This window comes from Pteropus medius, unplaced genomic scaffold (genome assembly GCF_902729225.1).
Source record: "Pteropus medius unplaced genomic scaffold, Ma_sr-lr_union100, whole genome shotgun sequence".
NCBI classification, from domain to species: Eukaryota; Metazoa; Chordata; class Mammalia; order Chiroptera; family Pteropodidae; genus Pteropus; species Pteropus medius.
The window spans coordinates 2,935,994-2,956,569 of record NW_024350325.1 but is presented as its reverse complement, the minus strand read 5'-3'; the positions used below and the strand labels follow the sequence as shown (position 1 = coordinate 2,956,569).

At 38.4% G+C, this 20,576-nt stretch overlaps 1 protein-coding gene across 2 annotated transcripts in view; it reads right to left on the bottom strand.

Annotated features, from left to right (window-relative positions):
• Positions 1 to 20,142, bottom strand: part of MTMR7 (myotubularin related protein 7) — an 87,755-nt gene extending 67,613 nt beyond the window's left edge. For both annotated transcript variants that reach the window (XM_039839312.1, XM_039839310.1), the window contains exon 1: positions 19,885 to 20,142. In XM_039839312.1, the coding sequence (XP_039695246.1) occupies positions 19,885 to 19,908 (24 nt within the window). In that variant the 5' untranslated portion in view covers positions 19,909 to 20,142. The remainder of the gene's footprint in view (positions 1 to 19,884) is intronic.
• Positions 20,143 to 20,576: the final 434 nt, after the last annotated feature.

Genomic DNA, 20,576 nt, shown 5'->3' with positions numbered 1-20,576 from the left:
AATTCGTCCTTCTATGAAGCTAAATTATGTTTAAAGCATAGTTAATATAGTCAGATACAATACACGCTGCTGAGGACTCAGTGCTGAGGGTTCCACTCTGGGGCATGGAAGCTCTCAGGGAGGGAAGCCATCGTGGGTATCCAGCCTTGGAAAGAAGATCCTGGAATTGTATGCATGTTAGAAGAATATGTAGTGCGTCAGCCTCCAAAGTGAAGAATCTACATATTTCTCAATCTGCTAGGAAATTGAAATTCTTTCTGCACATAGGAAAACAGGGTACTTAACATACATATGTCTATAGATTTTTGAGCCATTAACAGATCTTCAAATAATTCCAATAAGGTTATACTCTGTGAAAGATGTAAGCTTTGTGAAATTTGCTTTTAAAAGAAGAAAAAAATGAAATTTTCTATATAGATAAGGATATTTCTATCCATCTTAGGTCAAGGTGAAGAAATATCCTGATGATCTCAGATAGCCTTGAATGCCTATAAATGGGCAGGTTGTTGAATTCCACCTATCTACACAATTGTTAAAACAGTAGATTTGACTAATATTTAACTATACTTAAAAAAGAAATCCCTGAGAGGGATAACAGAGCTAAAATAGTTAGTGAAACAGAGCCATAGCTACTTAGGAAATGAGAGTGCTACGAATTCTTGGAAAAGGCAGAGAAAAAAAAAAGGAGCCCATTTTTGCTCAGAGGAAACTATAAACGTTATGCCAGCAGCCAACTGTCATAAATAAGGAGTCAGGCACTTGAGAGTCTTGCACAGAGCTCGTATAATTTATTTTGGTAGGATGACCCTGGATGTGTAAGCTTCAAAGAATATGCCCTGTTGAACAAGAAGACAATCCCAGGATTTATTTCAATACCACCTTAAAATAACCTCAACCAAAAATACCATTTCCAACAAGCACAAATAAGAGATAAAGAGGAAAGAAGATGTTAAGAGGAAAATAAATGAAGAACAGATGCTGGGCCCATTGTTATTCAAAGAATAAATGTATGGAGTGACCTATTAAAGATAGCTGGCTTAAAAACAATGGTCATTTTAAAAAATAAAATAGTATGAGAGAATAAGACCTTGCCTTGAAGCAATACAGAAAGTCAAAGGTTTACTTTATGATGATGATGATGATTTTCCTATAAAAATATTTCTAAAATTCTAAAATACTTCTGAAGTTGACGTATTTTGACAAAGTTGCTAACAGCGAAGTCTAAATCACCTACTTATATAGCTCTTTGGGAACCAAAGGAAAACATTTTTCCAAGGGCAGGTTGTGCCAAATAGAACTTACTGCTGGTCCAAAGAGAAGAGATATCTTGCACACACAGAGAACCAAGACGCATACACCTCACTCACAACAGCTCTGGCAAGTACAGTGCTAGAGGACAGAGTGGGACAGCCTGTCCACCCAGGGCGAGGCCAGGTTCCAGCACATTTACACAGTCTCATGCCTCACCTCGGGACTCCAAGCCCTCAAGGGCAGACTCCATAACTGGCACCACATCTTTCTCCATATCCTCTTACGGTACAGCCCTCTGGAGCCCGTCAGTCCCACTCTGGGAACGAGTATGAAGCAGAATACCTTGCAGACAAAGATGGGAGGGAGGCCTCTTCCGAGACTCAATGAGGCTGTGCTACTGCCATGTCACCAGGAGCCCTGAGGTTACTGAGAACAGTGAGGACTCCAATCACCCAGCACAGCGTGTTCCCTCCAGCCTAATTCTCAGGCTCTGCCTCCTTAATATCACCTTCCCTCAACCACTCCAGCCCACAGTAATCACTCTTCATCCTTTGAATTTCTATGACATCTCTGGTCATAACTATTCATTTCCCATTTACTCTACAGTGCCTATTACATGCTATTTTTATTGTACTACTCTCGTTGTTTCCAAGAAATATTTCTAATATTTCCTGCAGAAGCACGAACAATGCTAGGCCCACACTTACATTAGAAATTACATTAGAAGAAGGAAACAGGAAACAAAATCTTTGGCTTATTGGCTTCCTGAAACAATAGACTGCTACGATGATTTCAGAGCAATATAGCAACCTTCTATGGGATCCTTAAGGACAGGCACTAAGTTTTATTTGTTTGTTTGTTTGTTTTTTTCCTTTTGGTATCGTAATGCTTAGCACATGTACATACTAAAATACCTGTCCAGCGAATGAAAATGAACAACATTATGGTAAAAATAAAGTACGTGAGGGCTTGTAGATAGAATCAGGTATGATTAACCAGGGATGCTTTATTATTGAATTTGAATTTCCAAACAAGGTTAGTAACATTCAGTTGTGAAATATGTTGCAAATACAAGAAACAGAGATGAAAAAAATAGTTTCATCTGCAAAAGTGAAAACTAAATGCCATGTAACTAAAATGGAACTAAGACCTTTACTTTTTTCCATAACTGGGTTATAATATGCAGCTGCAATTGAACAAACAGTCTTTAAAAGCTGCCGTGAACTCAAGCCAGCAGGTAAAAATAAAAGCTGCACCGTTAAACTAGATTGGAGGGGTTTTTTTTTTTGGTCAATCTAATTAGTCTTCACACTGGGTAGAGGTTGCCCAGTTGGAGTAGAATCTGAGAAGTTTCAAGAAAGTTAGTCTGTCTTTGCTCTAGGTCATAAGATCCTTGTGTGGTTGCTGTATATGAATACATAGCTCTTCATAACATTCTTTATTTAGAAATTTAAGACTCTTCAAGATATCAATGTCCTGCCAGTTAAAGGGTACACTGTGGGGCTGAACTTTGAGTTACTGTGCAGTTTTTTTTCATGCTGTCAGCTGTAATAAGTATTGTGAGAATCTTTGGGATTAAAGTTTTGGTGACAATGTTTTAAACTTTAAAGCCTGGGTTTCCTTGCAAAACTAAAATCTGTAAGCTTGGACCAAGTCCAGGGATAACATTCTTATTGGAAGCTATACTTATATTTCCTTGTAAAGTGCTTTTGAATCAATAAAATATTAGCAAAACTGTGTTTAAAAAAAAAAAGGAAAAAGAAGAATAAGAAACAAGGCTATTGAAAAATACTGAAGCTTAGACACAACATCACATTAAACCATGTCTTTTATTCATTTATTCAAGGAATGTTCGCTGTGCACCTGTCCTCAGTGCCAGGCCCAGTGTGGGTACTAGAGTACAGCTGTGGACAGGACAAAGCCACTGTCACATCAAGCTTGCTCTCTGTGTGAGGGTGGCTGAGCAAGGGTATAGGCAATAAACAAAAAACCAACTTAAAAAAAAACAACCAAACAAAAAAACATGCCAGAAAGTGTGAGAAAGGAAAAGAAAGCAGGATAAGCAGTTGGGTGTGGAGGCTATCTGCATGCCCAGGAAGTCCTTTCTAATAAAATGACTGGATCTTTCTGTCGAAAACCAAAGTAAGTGGGAGAGCCAACCATGAAGAACTCTGAGAAAGGAGCATTCCAGGCACAGGAAACAGCACATGAAAGGAACTGAGCAGGAACTGCGTTGACATGTTCAAGGGTCTATGGGAAGGTAGGCACTGGACCAGAGTGTGAGTGGAGGGAGTAGGAGGTGAGGTGCCAAAGGCAGCCAGGGTGACCTGCGGGGCCTTTCAGGACAATGTTAGGACTTTGGCTTTCTCTCCGCAGAACACAGGAAGCAACTGGAAGGTTCACAGGTGAAGGGCAGCAGGATCTAGCAAAGTCATCTTCTAAAAATGGAAAACTTTCTAAGGTCTTGGCTTACAGGGAAAAAAATATATGTAGTACTTTTTTAAATAGTATTTTTTGTTGCTTAATTCTTTCCTAGAATATAAGTTCTATGAAACTAGGGACCCTGTCTGTCTTGTTCACCATTGGATCTCCAGGGCCTAAAACAGTACCTGGCATACAGGAAGCATTCGAGGAACATTTGTTTAAGGTACAAGTAAGTAAGTGCATGGGTAGTGTCTCTGAATCTACCCATTTAGCTCAAGAAGGCAGAATCCCCTCCTTAAACCACCACTACTCACAGTGGCCGGACAGTTCACCTCAATGCCCACGGCACCTGCAGCACTCTCGATGACTGTGTTTCGCTACATGCCCTAAGGAATGAAGCTTTCTTTCACAGCTTGGCAATAAATTTATTTCTCCGGGAATCTCTGATAAAAAATGTTTTAATAAATGAAAAAAGGAGAAAAGTAAACATACAATTTTTGTAAAGTTGTCATAGCTTGCCACAAAATTTTAAGTGGAGGTTATTTTTAAACAATTTTAAATGGCTATGGGAGGAAGGGTTGGGTTTATGTCCTGGGAAGTACTTTTACTCCCAAAGGCTTCAACTAGCTGTCCAGCAGGGGAAAGGGCACTAGAAAAAAAATAGTTTAGACTGTTCCTGGCCTAAGAAATACGGTACAAAATGAGCTTCTTGGACTCCCTCTGAGTGCAATATAATAAAAAACTGAACCATCGCATGGGACAAAGTCACGGAATCCTGGGTGTTTGCTCAAGAGGTTTAATTTCATGCATACTTCACAGCTTGTCCTGTTCAGAATGGAAAAACCAATAAAAATAAGCTTTAAATACAGATGAGAAAATATATGTTATCTATTCTGTGAAAACAAGCATTTCAGACACTGTTTTGCATGCAGAGATGTGACAGAAGTGATAACCAAACTGAATCAGTTAATAATGTAAATTCGATGGGAAATGTTAAAAAATTACTAATTTACTAATAAGTAAATCAAGTGTACATACATAAGAGGTTACAGTTTCCTGTCGTGATCATTCCTCACTAATGTTTCCAGGTGTATAATACCTTAATTATATCCCTTTTGAAAGCTTTCATGGTGGCACAAAGGTTACTGTGTTACTTTCACTCACTGAAAAAAAAAAAAAAGTGTGTTTCTCAATTTTTTCACAGGTCCACTCCAAAAAGACTCTCCCTTAAGAATCCAGGGTGATGTTACTGAGGCTTTGTTTCTGGGGAACATAGGCCACTGCAGAGGCTTTCTGAGCAAAATTTGACATTTTTCCTAAAATCCAGTCTTTGCAGGTGCCTTCAGAGAAAAAAGATTTCAATTTGTTGACGGTGTGGTGGGGAAGTAAGTCAAACGAAATGTTTGGATTAAGATAATTCTTTTTATTCTCATATTTCGCAGTTCTTTCAGCACACAAACCTGTGACCACCTCCTTTGGTGATAACGATATAAAAGAAAAACAGTTAAAATGTACTAAATGCCATGTTAGGCGCTTTAAAAGTATTCCCTCATTTAGTCTCCTAACAAGTTATAGTTGAGAAAATCAAGGCTTTGGGAGACCTCAAGTGACTCAAGATCATATACCTAGCTACGTAATCAAGACTGTGTGGTACAAGTTAAAGACAAACATGAAGGTCAAAGAGGTAGAACTAAGCATCCATGCATCTGTGGTCTATGCACCTACAGTGAATTGATTTTACACAAGGGTGCTGAGTCAACTAAATGGAATAAGAAAAGTCTTTTCAATAAATGGTGTCTGGACAACTGGAATTCCAGATGCAAAAGAATGAATTTGGACCTCTACCTCACACCACACATAAACATTAACTCAAAATGGATCAAAGACCTAAACAGTGTAAATCACTGTGACCTGGATTCAGTAATGTTTTTTGTTTGTTCATTTGCTTTTTTGTTTTTGTTTGATATGGCACCTGAAAGCACAAGCAACCAAAGGAAAAATGAAGACATGGAGGAAACTTAAATGTATATGACTAAGTTAAAGAAGCCAATTTGAAAAGGCTACATAATGTATGGTTCCAACCATATGACATCCTAGAAAAGGCAAAACTATGAGGACACTCTAAAGGTCAGTGGTTGCCAAGGGTTAGGGGACACAGAGGGGTGAAGAGGGGGAACACCGGATTTTTAGGGCAGTGAAACTACTCTGTATGATACTATAATTGTGGGCACATGATATTATAAATTTGTCCAACCCCACAGAATGTACTACATCAAGAGTGAACCCTAATGTAAACTATGGATTTTGGATATTAATGATGGGTCATTGCAGGTTCAGCAATTGTAACAAATGCACTACTCAGGTGCAAGATGTCGATAATGGGGAAGGCTACATCTGTGGGGAGGCAGGAGGTATATGGGAAATTTCTGTACCTTCTGCGCAATACTGTTGTGAACCCAAAACTGCCCTAAAAAGTCTATTAAAAATATGCAAAGAATCTGAATAGACATTTCTGCAAAGAAGATATACAAATAGCTACTTAGCACATAAAAAGATGCTCATCATCAGCGATCAGGTAAATGCAAGTCACACAATAAGATATCGCTTTGCCCATTTTGATAGTTATTAATAAAAAAAAAAACAGACAACAAGTGCTGGCAAGGATATGCAGAAATTAGAACCCTCATACATTGCTGTTGGGACTAAAAATGGTGCATCCTCTTTGGAAAACAGTTTGTTAGTTTCTCAAAAGATTAAACATGTAGTTTCCATTTGACCCCACAATTCCAACCCTGGTTACATAACCGAGAGAACTGTAAACATGTTTAAACACACAATAAAAACTTGCACATAACTGTTCATAAAAGCATCATAAAAGCATTATTCAAGTAAACAAAAAGTGGAAACAACCCATATATCAAATAATAAACAGATAAACAAATGTGGGTGTAGCTATACAATGGAATATTATTTAGCGATAAAAGAAATGACGTTCTCATAAGCTGCAACATGGATGAATCTTGACATTGTTATGATAAGTGAAAGAAGCCAGTCACAATGGCACATATTATGTGATTTCATTTATGTAAAATGCGCAGAATAGGAAAATCTGTAGAGAGAGAAAGTAAATTGGTGGTTTCCAGGAGTGGGGAGAGAGAGAAATGGGCACTGACTGCTAATGGGTATGAAGTTTATCTTGGGGGTGATAAAAATGTTGTAAAATTAGATAGTAATGATGTGTATACAACATGTAACAAAACTCACTTAACTGTACATTTTAAAAGAGTGAATTTCATGATATGTGAACTATTTCTCATTTTTAAAAATTATGCCAAAAGTAAAAAAGAAACAAGGTATCTAATAAGTAAGTGGCAAAGTATGAATTTAAACTCTGGGCACTTGATTTCAGAGCCACATTGCCTCCCACTGTCATGTTAATAGTTGATGTACATTTGCCAAATTAAGCATAGTTGGAATTCATTCATTCATTCATTCATTCAACAAACTCACTCACTCACTCACTCAATACTAACTGAGCCCTGGTTACATGCCAGGTAATGTATTTGTTTGCTTTGTTTTATTGTGGCAAAATATACACAACATAAATTTTATCATTTTAACCATTTTTAGCATGTAACTGAGTGACAGAAAAGTACATTCATAATGTTGTATGACCACCACCACTAATTCCAACTTTTTCATCACCTGAAACAGAAATTCTACAACTATTAAGCAATAACTCTCATTTTCCTTAACCCCCATCCCTGGTAACCTTTATTCTATTTTTATCTCTAAGAATTTGCTCATTTTGGATACATCACATAAATGGAATCATATAGTATTTGTCCTTTTTTGTCTATTTTGTTTCACTCAGCAAAATGTCTTAAGGTTTCATCCATCTTGTAGTATGTATCAGAACTTCATTCCTTTTTGTGACTGAATAATATTCCATTGTATGTATATATCACATTTTGTTTATTCCTTCATCTGTTACTGGATGCTTTGATTGTTTCTCCCCTTTAACTACTGTGAATAATGCAGCTATGAACATGGGCATATAAGTATCTGTGAATATCCCTGTTTTTAATTCTTTTTGGCATACACCTAGGAGTGGCATTGCTAGGTCATATGGTAGTTCTATGTTTAACTTTTTAGGAACTGCCAAGCTGTTTTCCATAGCAGCTGCACCATTTTACATTCCCACCAGCAATGTCTTAAGAGTTCCAATTTCTCCGCATCCTTGCCAATACTTATTTTCCGTTTTTTGTTTGTTTGTTTGTTTTGGTTTTTGTTGTTGTTGTTGTTTTTACAACAGCTATCGTAATGGGTATGAAATGAAATCTCACCATGGTTTAAATTTGCATTTCCTTCACAGCTAGTGATAGTGGGCATCTTTTCATGTGCCTATTGCTCATATCTTCTTTGGAGAAATGTCTAATCAAGTCCTTTGCTCATTTTCGAACTGAGTTGCTGGATTTTTCTTTGTTATTGTTGAGTTTTAAGTGTTTACATTGCTTTTTGAAAACAGATGCAAATACCTGACCCAGAGCAAACATAGAAAAGCAGGATCTTTCATATTACAAAGGAACCACCCCGCATGCCTTTACATATTATACTCCTCTCATGCCGGAAAATGTATTTGTTTACAGTCCATCTTGATAGGTGATAGATGGAAGTGGTAAAGAACAAAAATTAAACTATTGGAAAGAAATACATAATAAAATATTCAATATTCAACAGTTCTCGAAAACAATGAAATCCATAGGAAACTGTGACCTAACATACAAATAGTTTAAGAGAATATTTTCCAGAATTTGTGTTTATTGACTGAATTTATTACATCGGACTATTTTCTAAAGGATTTGAGATCTTTATAAAATATATATGATATTAAAGAAATAGCCCTATTAAAAAAAAAAGTATGTCATTCTTATATGGCTATTCTGTAGTTCCTCAAGGGAATACACAGATCTTATTAAAGAAATCACCTGTGTATCTAATAGGCATCTCAAATTCCTATGTCCCAAACTGAGCTCCAGATTCCCTTTCACCCCATTCCCAATCTTCTCTCCTAGTCGTTCCAATCTCAATAAGTCATCATTCCAGTGCTGGAGCCAATAACCCTGGCATTATCCTTGCCTCCTCTTTTTCTCTCCTATCTACTCCATCGGTAAATCCCCACCACTCTACTTTGAAAACATATGCGGTTTATGCCCACCTCCATTGCTATTATTCCCTTGGTTCCCTCTTTCCCTCTCTGGCTACCCTCCCATCTCCACCCTGAGATCCTGTTAGTCAGAGCTCTGATCCTTCCCGCGGATCTCTTCACGCCCAGAGTGGAAGTCTACATATAATCTCCCCTGCTCCTTCTCCAACGTCATTTCTCGTAACTACTCCACTCCTTGCTCTGCTCCACGCTGTCTTTCTGCTATTCCTTGAAGACTCCGAGCACGCTCCTACTTGAGGACCTTCGCACTAGGTGTTCCCTTTACTTTCCTTAGATATGCAGTGGCTTGCTGCCCGGCTTTTTCAGGTTTCTGCTCAACAGTCATGTCATAAGGAAGGCCGTATTATCATCATAAGCAAAATAAAAATCTTCACTCACTCCAACTCACATCCTTCCTCTCCCCTTGTATCTCACTATTTTTCTTAATAGCATTTTCTCTACCACACACAAACCTACCACACATACAGTCTATATCCCCCTAATTAGAAAGCCATCTGGCGGCTACCTGCATTTATATATAAACCTTGAATATGTGAATGAATGAATATGGATTCTTAAGTTCCACGACACACTATATGTTCTATACACCCACACCATGCTCGACAACCAGACTTTAAATTTTTGCTAAATTTACTAGAAGTAAGGAATTCAAGAAGTGTGGATGATTTATGAGGAATGCTTAAGCACGATTCCTGTAATTTTTTATTAAGACAATTATTTCTTACTTGGAAAATAAAGAAAATATAACTGCCATGGCTATACTTCTAAGTGGATTGTTTTACTACAATAAACTTATCTGCCTTGTTTTTGAAGTGTTAGATACTGGGCGATGAAATACTCTCTCACAACCTGGCAATAATCTGTCTTTAGACAGATCGAAATCCAAACAAAAGGCTGAGCTTGGTTCTTCTGATAAAATCAAATTGCAAAAATAAGAAAAATGAGACTGTTTGATAATACAGAGGCAGCCCATTCATCTCTGGCAAGAATACAAGCCAAACAGCAGAAGGCCTGAACTGGGACTGTAAACCACTGAGAACCCAAAGGGCATTCTGTCTCCCACTCTCAACATCAAAACACAAGATAGTGTAGTTGTTGAGAACACAAACCTTGGAGCTTGAAACCATATTGTCTGTTCCCCAGCACCCCACTGAAATCGATTTTATTGAAACAGTTCTCAGATTGAAAATTAAACAAATTTGTGATGTAATACGTTCTTCCTCATAAATAACAAGATCTAGTGCTAGGTCCACAAGCCCCATAATTTGAGATATTTTTAAGAGCTACAGCTGTAACGTGCTATGAAATTATCTGCGGTTTCCATTGGCAACAAAGCTGATTATCACTGCCACTGTGATTTGCCTTCATAACTGAAGAAAAGACTAACTCTCAGACAGAGGGTAGGAAAAGATGCAATTCTGTTTTCCATCCAAGTTCACAGGCCCCCTGAATTCTACATTTTGATCCTCACTCTGCCCCTTATAGCTGATCAACTTAAGTTATTTAATCTCAGTTTCCTCATCTGTGAAATAGGAACTCACCTAAAAGAGTTACTGAGAGGACTAATTAATGGAGTGCCTAGCACATAGTAGATGTTATTTAAGGATTTTCTTTCATCAGTACTATTGTTGTACTGCTATTGTTATAAGCAGCCACAAATAGATATAAACATATATATAGATTCCATCTCACTGATGACCAAAGAAATATAAACTAACAAGAAACCATACTTCACGTATCAGTCTCAAGAATAAAAAAAAAAGTTCCTCTGCTATACTGCTAGCAGACAATTCTAGAGGAAATCAGAAGTCATAAAAAATATTTAATATATCTATAAAAAGGAACCTGAAAATCACTTTAGAAATTTATTCTGAGGCAACAGAGAGAGCTACACGACAATTTAAATACACCGATGTTTATCACAGTTATTTATTATAGTGACAAAACAGAGAGACTAAATATCAAATACTAGGGGATTAACTGTCAAGAGCTATGCAGTATCTGAGAATTTATCCTGCTTGCAACACAACAAGTTAGCCTCCCTCTCTTTCTTGATGCTGACAGAACACAGAGGACTCCTGAGTCAGAAACCAAGGACTTTATTACTCACAGTGCACAAGGAACATGAGCTCCATGTTCGCATCAGCTCCCCCACACCTTCTGAGTTTAAGGGCAACGTGGAGCAGCCCAGACGGCTGCTGGACGCAGACCGGATCCCTCTCACTGGTGAGGAAACTTAGAGTTCAGGGTTTAAGAAAAGCTAGTCTTATAAGAGATCTGCTTATAGCAACCCTGACCAATCTCCGTCCCCAAAGAAAATGTTATCTTTATCATCCTGGACAGCAAACAGATCTGCCCTCTGCTCTTGATAGAGAAACTATTTCTATCTTTCAAGATTGTTCATTATAAAATCATCATTGAAAATACAGTTCAGAACAAAAGTGCAGAAACATTTAAGACCCACAGAGAATTGTCTCCCAACACTAAATAACGGACGATGCATCCGTACAGTGTGAGACCATGTAGTTATGACAAATCACTTTTAAGAAGACTGTTTAATAAAGTGAAAAAAAAAATTATGGTATGACATATAAAACTTGGGTTCTCACCCCCTAAAATTATGTATACACACATGTAGAGAGAAAGAGAGAAAACAGCCCTAATTTTCTATTTATATGTAAAGAAAAAAGCTGGCAATACAAAGTTAACAGCAGTTTTTCCTGGGTGTTGAAATTATGCATGATTTATTTTCTTTCTTTTCTTTTGAACTACATTTTCTGTAATACAGTACTTTTATAATCAGAAAAATTCTTTTAAAAATATTTACACAGATATGGCAACAAAAGCACAGTGACAAAAGAAAAAATGGGTAAGTTGGACTATATCACAATTAAAAACTTTTGTGCTTCAGAAGACAATATCAAGAGAGTACAAAGAAAACCGACAGAATGGGAGAAGACATTGGCAAGTCATATACATGATTAGCAACTTGCGTCCAGAATATATAAAGAACTTTTCAACTCAATAATTAAAAAACAAATGACCCAATTAAAAAATGGAAAAAAAAAACTGAATAGACAGTTCTCCAAGAAAATATACAAATGGTCAGTAAGCACATGAGAAGATATTCAGCATAATTAGTCATTAGAGAAACGAAAATCAAAACCCAACAAATACCGCTTCACATCCACTAGGATGAACAAAATAAAACACACAGACAATAACAAGTGTTGGCAAGAAAATGGAAAAATTGGAACATTCCTACATTGTTGGGGAGATTTTTTAAATGGTGCAACCACTTTGGAAAACAATTTGGCAGTTCCTCAAAATGTTAAACTTTGGATTGCCATATGATTCAGCAATTCCACTCTTAGAGAAGTGAAATTCCACCTAAGAGAAATAACAACATATGCCCACGCAAAAACTTGTACACAAAAGTTCATAGCAGCACTATTCCTAATAGTCAAAAAGCAGAAACGACACAAATGTCCATCAACTGATAAATGGATACTAAAATGGCATAGTCATAGAATGGATAAAAAGGAACAAAGTATTAATACATGCCACAACTTGGATGAACCTTGAAAACATTATGCTAAGTGAAAAAAGCAAGTCACAAACGACCCCCATAATGTGTGATTCGATGTATATGAAATCAGATAAGGCAAAAACATAGAGACAGAGAGCAAGTTAGTGGTCGCTGGGAGTGGTGCAACGGGGAGCAACGGGGAGTGACTGTTAATGGGCCTAGGGTTTCTTTTCCGAGTGAGCACATGTTCTGAAATTAGATAATTATGATGGCTGTATAACTCTGTGACTATATGAAAAAGCACAGAATTGAATACTTTAAGGGTTACTTTTATTGCATGTGAATTCTCTCTCAGAAAAGCTGTTATTAAATATATGTGCATACTATACACATAAAAATGACCAATTATTAAAATGGGAAAAGATAGACAATTCACAAAAGTAACAAAATAGTCAATAAATGTATTTTTGGAAACAAATAAACCTCACTGGTAATTTTAAAAATACAATAAAATAACAAGAGGTTATGTCTGCTTTTAAATCAGCAAACCTTTTTTGAATAATAAGGCAATGGTACAGTGAGAAAGATGCTATACCCTGTTTATGAAAATTGATATAATGTTTTTGGAAAGTCATTTGGCAGTGTACATCAACCATAAACTTGTTCATCTTTTGTGACACAGGAACATCAAGGATTCACTCATTCAGGCTCTATTCTAATCACATATGCATATAATAATTAATAAACAAGATATTCATCATAACATTATTGTAATAGCCTTATGGAGAAATGATTAATGTTATAAAGACATTTCCATAGGATTAAAAAATCACATAGTCCTCTAAGAGCATATTTTCAAAGGCTACAATATGGTAAGTTAAAAGAGGCATACTACAAAATTGAATGGCGTGATCCTAAATTTCTACACAAACAAATAAAAAGTTTGAGTGTTCATGTGAAAAAGAAAAGCCAGAAGGAAATATACTCAAATATTAAGTGGTAATTTCTACATTGATTTTAATATAGAATCAAAATTAATATACATTTATAACCTGAAATTATTTGTTACATGAAGATAAAGAGAGAACACTTAGTGCAGATGGTATACTGGCAGTGAACGACAAAGAGCCAATCTTCTCAGGACTCGACTGCACTCTATCGCAGAGAGAACTTGCACACGAGATCACTATTTTCAAATGGGGGGTACGGAATTTTGTAATTTTAAGTTGGTGAGTTTGACATTAATTCTAGGCAAGATTCTAAAATGGTTTATTTAATGGAATTTTGTATGGACCTAGAAAAGGAAACTCTCAGTCAGCAAGAACATCATGGATTCACTCAGTCATCATTGCATTTCTTCGAAGGAGCTCGTTGGAGAGATGATGGAGGGCGAGTTCGTCAAATGGTAGATTGCATCAAACTGAGAGAACTAGTCAATCTACTACCAGAATCAAGATCCTGGGAAATGAGGGCAAGTGGCTTAAGTCACTAAGAAATCACATCTCCCTATCTTTCTGGGATAAGTTCACAGATGAGGTAATAGAGGGCAAGCTCATTAGCGAATGATTCCAAACTGAGAGGAATAACAGATGTGTATCAGGATCCAAAACCAGAGCAATAAGCTAAATCCAGTGAGATAATATTCAACAAAGATAAGTGTAAGATACTTCACGTCCAAAGAAATGGCCGAGGAAACATAACTTCACAGCACAATGTGTGGGGACAGCTAGGGCTTCTTTTCCATAGCAGGCTCACCAGACCACTGAGATGGGGCGTGATGATATATACAATTAAAAAATAGTTATCAAACTTTACTCTCTTACGATTCAACCAACTCTAAGGTAACCATATGTTTGTGTAACTCCTTGAGTAAAATAAGAGAGATGGTAAAGGGATTTAAAAACAAGCCACTGTTTGGTTGCCAGAGCAGACGATGCTAATAAGCTAACGACTTAGGTCGGAGGAGAGGGTTAGGGAGATAGCAGCATTGAATGAAATACTTGAAGGGCCACTTCTTGGAAGGAGGGTTGATGTATTGGGCAATATCCCAAGGGACAGGCATAGATCCAATTTCTAAAAACTACAGTGAGACAGATTTTGACTACATATAAGGAAAAGTTAATGATTAGAGCTGTCCATGGTCATAGTGGACTATCAAGGGTCACAGTGAGTTCTCTGCATCCTAAGTATGAATCACAGGGCAGCTGGACACTTGGCTGAGAGGAAATTCACACACAATTCTAACTCATTGTCCCCTCGGATGCCTGATCCATTCTTCTCTGATGAATCATCCAGCCTCTGCTTAGACACCTCTATTCTTTAAGAGATAAACTAATTTCTCTTATACAAACACACATAATTGTGGGAAAGAACTTCTCTATGTTGAGCCAAGACACTTTCCTTTGCAATCCCTACCCTTTACTTCTGCTCTCTGGGACTCTTACAAATTTGCCTAAACCCAAGGCCATATGAGAGGCTTTCAAATCTAAAAGATATTTTGTAATAAGAACCCTTATAAGACTGTCCCTACTCTCAGTCATTCCGCTCTAGGAGATATACAATAAGAAGACTGTTGCAGGGACTTTCACAAATCCCTAATCGTTAGTCAAATGAATAACATGCAATAGTTAAAACAATGAAAGGTGGATGACTTCTGAATATAAAATATATACACAGAATAATGCTGGGCAAAAGCTCAAAAAGAGGAAAAAGCATGCTATTTATGACTATGCAAAAAGGGCGTAGCACAAATTAGATGTGAATTTGGAGTGATAAAAGTATAACTTCATGCTCACTGGGTTGTTTTTCTATGAAATTATATAACAATAGAAATCTACATTCTTTTTTGATGTAGTCCTATCTATTCATACTACTTAAACAATTATTTCCAAAGTACCTAGGTTCTGGAAAGATATAATCTCTATTTCCTCAAAAATTAAACATAGAGTTACTTACTATGTGACCCAGTAATTCCACCTCTAGGGTACACCTAAGAGAATTGAAAAATTATGTTCATACAAAAAACAAGTATATGAGTGTTCATAACTGTCAATAACGATCGAAATTTGTCAACAACGTAGATGCCCATCAATTGATGAATGGATAAACAGAAAGTGGTATATTCATAGAATGGAATATTATTCTGCAGTAAAAAGGAATTAAGTACCAACACATGCTATAATGTGGATGAGCCTAGAAAACATTATGCTAAGTGACAGAAAAAAAGCAAGTCACAAAAGGCCACATATTCTATTATTCCACTTATATGAAATGTCCAGAAGAGGCAAATCTAATAGAGACTGAAAGTAGCCTAGTGGTTTCCATGGGCTGGAGGAGGGAATGAGAAATGACTACAAATAGACTCTGGGTTTCTTTTAGGAGTGATGAAATGTTCTGAATTAGGCAGTGGTGACAGTTGCACAAAATGGTAAATGCACTAAAAAAACACTGAATTGTACACTTACAATGACTGAAATGGTGAATGTTATTTGAATTTGATCTCACTAAAGCTATACATTATCTCAAAATATATATCATTTAATATATATGCTGTACATTTTATATAATATATTGATATTGACAAGTACTTAACACTAGTACTATTAGAGATTTACAATACTGTACTTAATCGTGGGTGTACTGCATACGAGGCTTGGATTACTAGAGCAAATACCAAAAACTGAAGTGTTAAAATTGAGAATAATTTATGTCATCTATTATTCAATTATTAATTTAATTACCGTGTGCTTACTTGGTGCCAGAAACTGTGTTAGGCGCTGTGGACACAGGGGCGAACAAGATATGATCTTCACCTTCACGGGGCTCTTGGCTTAGTAGGAGAGCTTGACATTAAACAAATAATCACTCAAATCAATATAAAACTTATAACTAGGGGCTTGAGGTGAAATACTGGGCTCTGTGATAGAATATAACAGGCAGATCTGATTTAGATGAGGAACTGGGTAATAGCCTTTCTGAGAAAAAATATATTTAATCTGAAAGATGAGAGAGTTAGCCAGATGAAGAGTGAGGATAAAAGTACCCCCAGGATGAAAGGGCAGTGCAAAAGTCCTGAGGCAAGAAAGAACCTGTCACATCTGAAAACCCATGAGGCCAGTGGTGATCGCTGGGTTCTAAATAATAAGACTGTCACAGAATGAGGCTGAGGGAGTAAACAGGCATCTGTCCAGTCCAGGCAGGGCCTTATGGGCCACTCTGGGGATTCTCACTTTATATCTGGGTACAAAGGGAAGCTACCCAAGAATTTGAGCAGGGAAATAACACGATCAATTTGGGTCATAAAAGCATCATCTAGGCTCCCTCTGTGGAGAAGAGATTAGATAAGAGCAAAGAGGAAACGAGGAGACCAGAAGTCATTTTCGAGTTCTTTTTTGGAGTTCTGAAGGTCATCAGACTCTATTTTACAACTCAGATTTACACATGTGGAAAAAATGTCTTCTAGAAAGACCAAAGTACAAAAAGTAGAGATTACTTAGCCAGACTCCTTAAACACATGAACATCAATCCAGTACCAAACCAAATCCTACAAGCACATCAGGCTACTTCCAGGAGCTCTGAAACCTTTTCACATGTCTAAGTAGTACTTGAACCCAAATTATCCCCAATCTTCCTGCACAGTATTCTCTTGCCAGCAAGGTTTCAGGCGGTAAAAAAGCCGGACAGTGAAGTAGAACCCCAAAAGGTCACTGTGATGAGTTCAGGTAATGCTTGGTGTCCTCACTTCAAACCAATTGCAAACTAGCTTGTCCTTGGAATATTTTTTTTTCTATAGAGGAACCATTCTGGGAGAGAAATACCCTGCTCAGCATACTCTGTTATAACCTTCAATTAAACACGCACACACACAGAGAAAGAAATATGTGCAAAGCATTACAGATTATTCGTGTGCATCTGTCTCCTTAAACTGTCCTCCCAAGACTGAAGTAGAACACAGAGGCTGTGATGGGTATCACACAGTTTACAATGTGTAAATGAATGACTTTCACTCGAGTAGGAAAGCAATTGTACATGCATTCATTTCTCTGCCTCTTAAAATAAAACCCTGTTATCCACATGGTAAATACCACTTTAAACCCACAGTGGGTATACTTCTTATAAGCCGCTCAGAACATGAAATCATGAAGTCTAAGGCAAGCTACCTATTCAGCACCCCCATAGTATAATAGAAGCAAATAATACAGATGAATATGACCATCAATAATTATACATGTTGCAATGCATGCTCTGTAAGAGGTCTCGTTCTCCTTTAATTATACTGTGAAAATTAGTTTTGTACTTAAACATGTAAAATGAAGAGATGTTTAGCCTCAAGAAATCATTTCTATCTATCGCTGTTAAGGTTTTCAGTTTCTTTGAGTCTGTAGTTGATTTATTACAATACATCATATTTATATAAGTGCATGACAGCTGTCAAATGCTCTTGATCCTCCTTGACTCCTTGCATGTTAAGATTCAGCTCTTCTAAGAAGGCTTGCCTCACTCTTTATGGTAGAACTTATTTTCCATCCATTCTCCTCTCCCTGCTTGCTGTCCCTTGGACATGTCTCTAGATATACAACTGCCCCACCTACCAGAGAGGGAGCTCCTTGATGCTTTGTGCTCCCAGGACCTAACACAGAGCCTGGCATGTGAAAGATTCTCAAATGCTTGCGGGATGAAATGAATGAATAAATGAATTGCATTCACCTAAACTCTGTAGTTTTTTTCCCACCTGTATTACCCTAAATGTTAATGACCCTCAATTCAATGACATTTCAGACAATTCTCCATTTCCCCACCCCCATTCCTTTCCATTTCCTGATAGGAGATTTCTGATTTGAAGTTCTGCACTGCTTAGAAGGTATTTATGGAAAATAGTTGAAGAATAAGTGAGAATATTGCTTGTCGCTCAGGTTTACACACATGGCTTTGCACAGAGTAAGTTTGAATATGGACTAGAAAATGCATTTACTCCTCGAAATCATATTCTATAGGAAAATAGCATCCAGCGCCATGTCCCCCTATCATTCTTGCTATTGACATTCACATCAGATATCATTCTTATAAAGGGCTCCCTTCATCATGACAAAGGAAGGATGCCCTTAGCAAGGGCAGAGAGAATCCATGAGTTAAATTCATCATTCCGGAATAAATTATTTAGCACCACTTAAACCCTGAAAGCTTTGAGCCACCTACCTTGTGGTTTATGGCACTCTCTTTAACGTTTACAATTTCCCAATTGTGAAGCAACAATTTAATTCCATCGTGCAAAAGCAATACAATTTAAATTTACTGCTAAAATTGACACTCTCTAGCAAACTAAAAGATTTATTCTTCCACTGACATCAGAGAATAATAAAGCTGCTTTTACAAAGAGGTACTTAGGAACCAATCCAGTATTTAAAAATGAATTCTTCTTACTGGACTTACAGCAAAGTAATGCACCCCTTCCCCCATGGGCTGAGTGGGATCCCTGGGGCTATCTAATTTCTGACCATGCAGACCCAGCTTCGACTTAACTCTGTCAAGGGCCTAAATTTTTAGCATGAGATCATCCTGGAAACCAAGGAGCTGTGGTGGTAGTGACAGGAAATAGCCAATAGGCTTTTAAATACATTCTTTCAATAGTTTAGAGTTTTTATTAGACAAGAATGCTGATCATCCTTTTCACTCTAAAGAATATCATTAGTACAACTATGAGGGGAAAGTTTGGTACAGCGGTGGTTTCCAAGGTTATTTAACTGGAATGATCAGGGACCAGTCGCTTTCGAGTGGCAAAATCTGGTGTTGTTTAAAGCACACCAGAGGATGAATCTATAAGCTGCATCCTTCTCTCCAAAGAAAGGAATAGGCTGGATAAAACAATGAGATGGAAAGATTGATAATACCATTCAACCTACAGAGATTATTGATCATTTGCCCCGTGTACGGTCCCCTGCGGCTGATAGCCTGATGATACGGAAGCGGAAGGGAGAGTTGGGCGGGTTTGAACCCTTAGATTCAACGAACTTCCCGTGTGCATTCAATCCACCTGCACATAAGTCGATTCCCTGCACCTGACATTAGAAAGGTTTGTTTCTCTTTCAACTACTAAAATTGGAGGAAAAAAAAAAAAAGCAGTAGCAACATAGTGCAAGACCAGAAGGGAGTGTTTATCAGCAGATCAGCAGCCCCGCTGCTTAACAGATAATTGGGTTTCTCTCCTGTCCACCCCTATGTCCACTGCGCACCCCAAGGACATGAGGTTAGATGCAGCAGCAGTCAAGGCTACTAGGCCTGTGAGGCAACAGCAGAAATATGAGGCTCACAGCGAACCAGGAGATGCTCAGACGCTGCTTCCTTTTGCCTCGCTCCTGGTGCTGACTCGGCCAGCGCCCCGCAGGGAAGCCAGGCCTCCCGCTCGCTCAGCATCCCACCTCCTGCTCCCTCCTCCGCCCGCGCGGGTACCACCAACCTTGGGTGTGCGGATGTGCTCCATGGCGGGCCCCCGTCTGCAAGGTACTGGGCGACGCGCTTTCACGCACCTGCGCGCATGCACAGCGTGGCGGGAGGAGCGCGGGGAGGGGACTCCGCTACCGGGAGCCGGTGGCTGCGGGGCTTGGCTCCGCCTCCAGGTGCGGCGGCGTCCGCGCAAGGCGGGCACGTGGGCATGAGAAGCCCGAGCGGCCCTAGAGCGTGAGTCTCTGAGCTCCTGCCACCTGCCCTGCCTGCAGCCTCCTCGCCTCCTCTCTGGCTGAGGTCACTGGCGCGAGAGCCGCTCGCTCCTTTTTAAAGGGGGCAGCCATCGCAACACTGTGGGGAGTCTGTTCCTCCAGACACAATAGAGGCCTTGTATTGGGTGTGGCCTTTTGGAGGAGAGATAGGGAATACGCGCTGCTCCAGACGCCGGTCGGCTTCCCTCCAGAGCCTCCCAGCCTAGGTGGGACTTCAGGGTAGAGCTGAAAAAAGGCTGTCGCATGCACTCCAGATCCAGCACGGCCTAGTGGGCTGTCTGTATATTTCAGCACATGAGCAGCCGGCATAGCATTTGGAATGAGGGTGGAAATAACAGCAACGGTGTTAGCCCCTTAGGAGGTGCTCTATTAAGTCAAGCATCTCTCATCAACCTGCAACGACAATGTTGGAACTGTTGAAAGAGACGCTTTT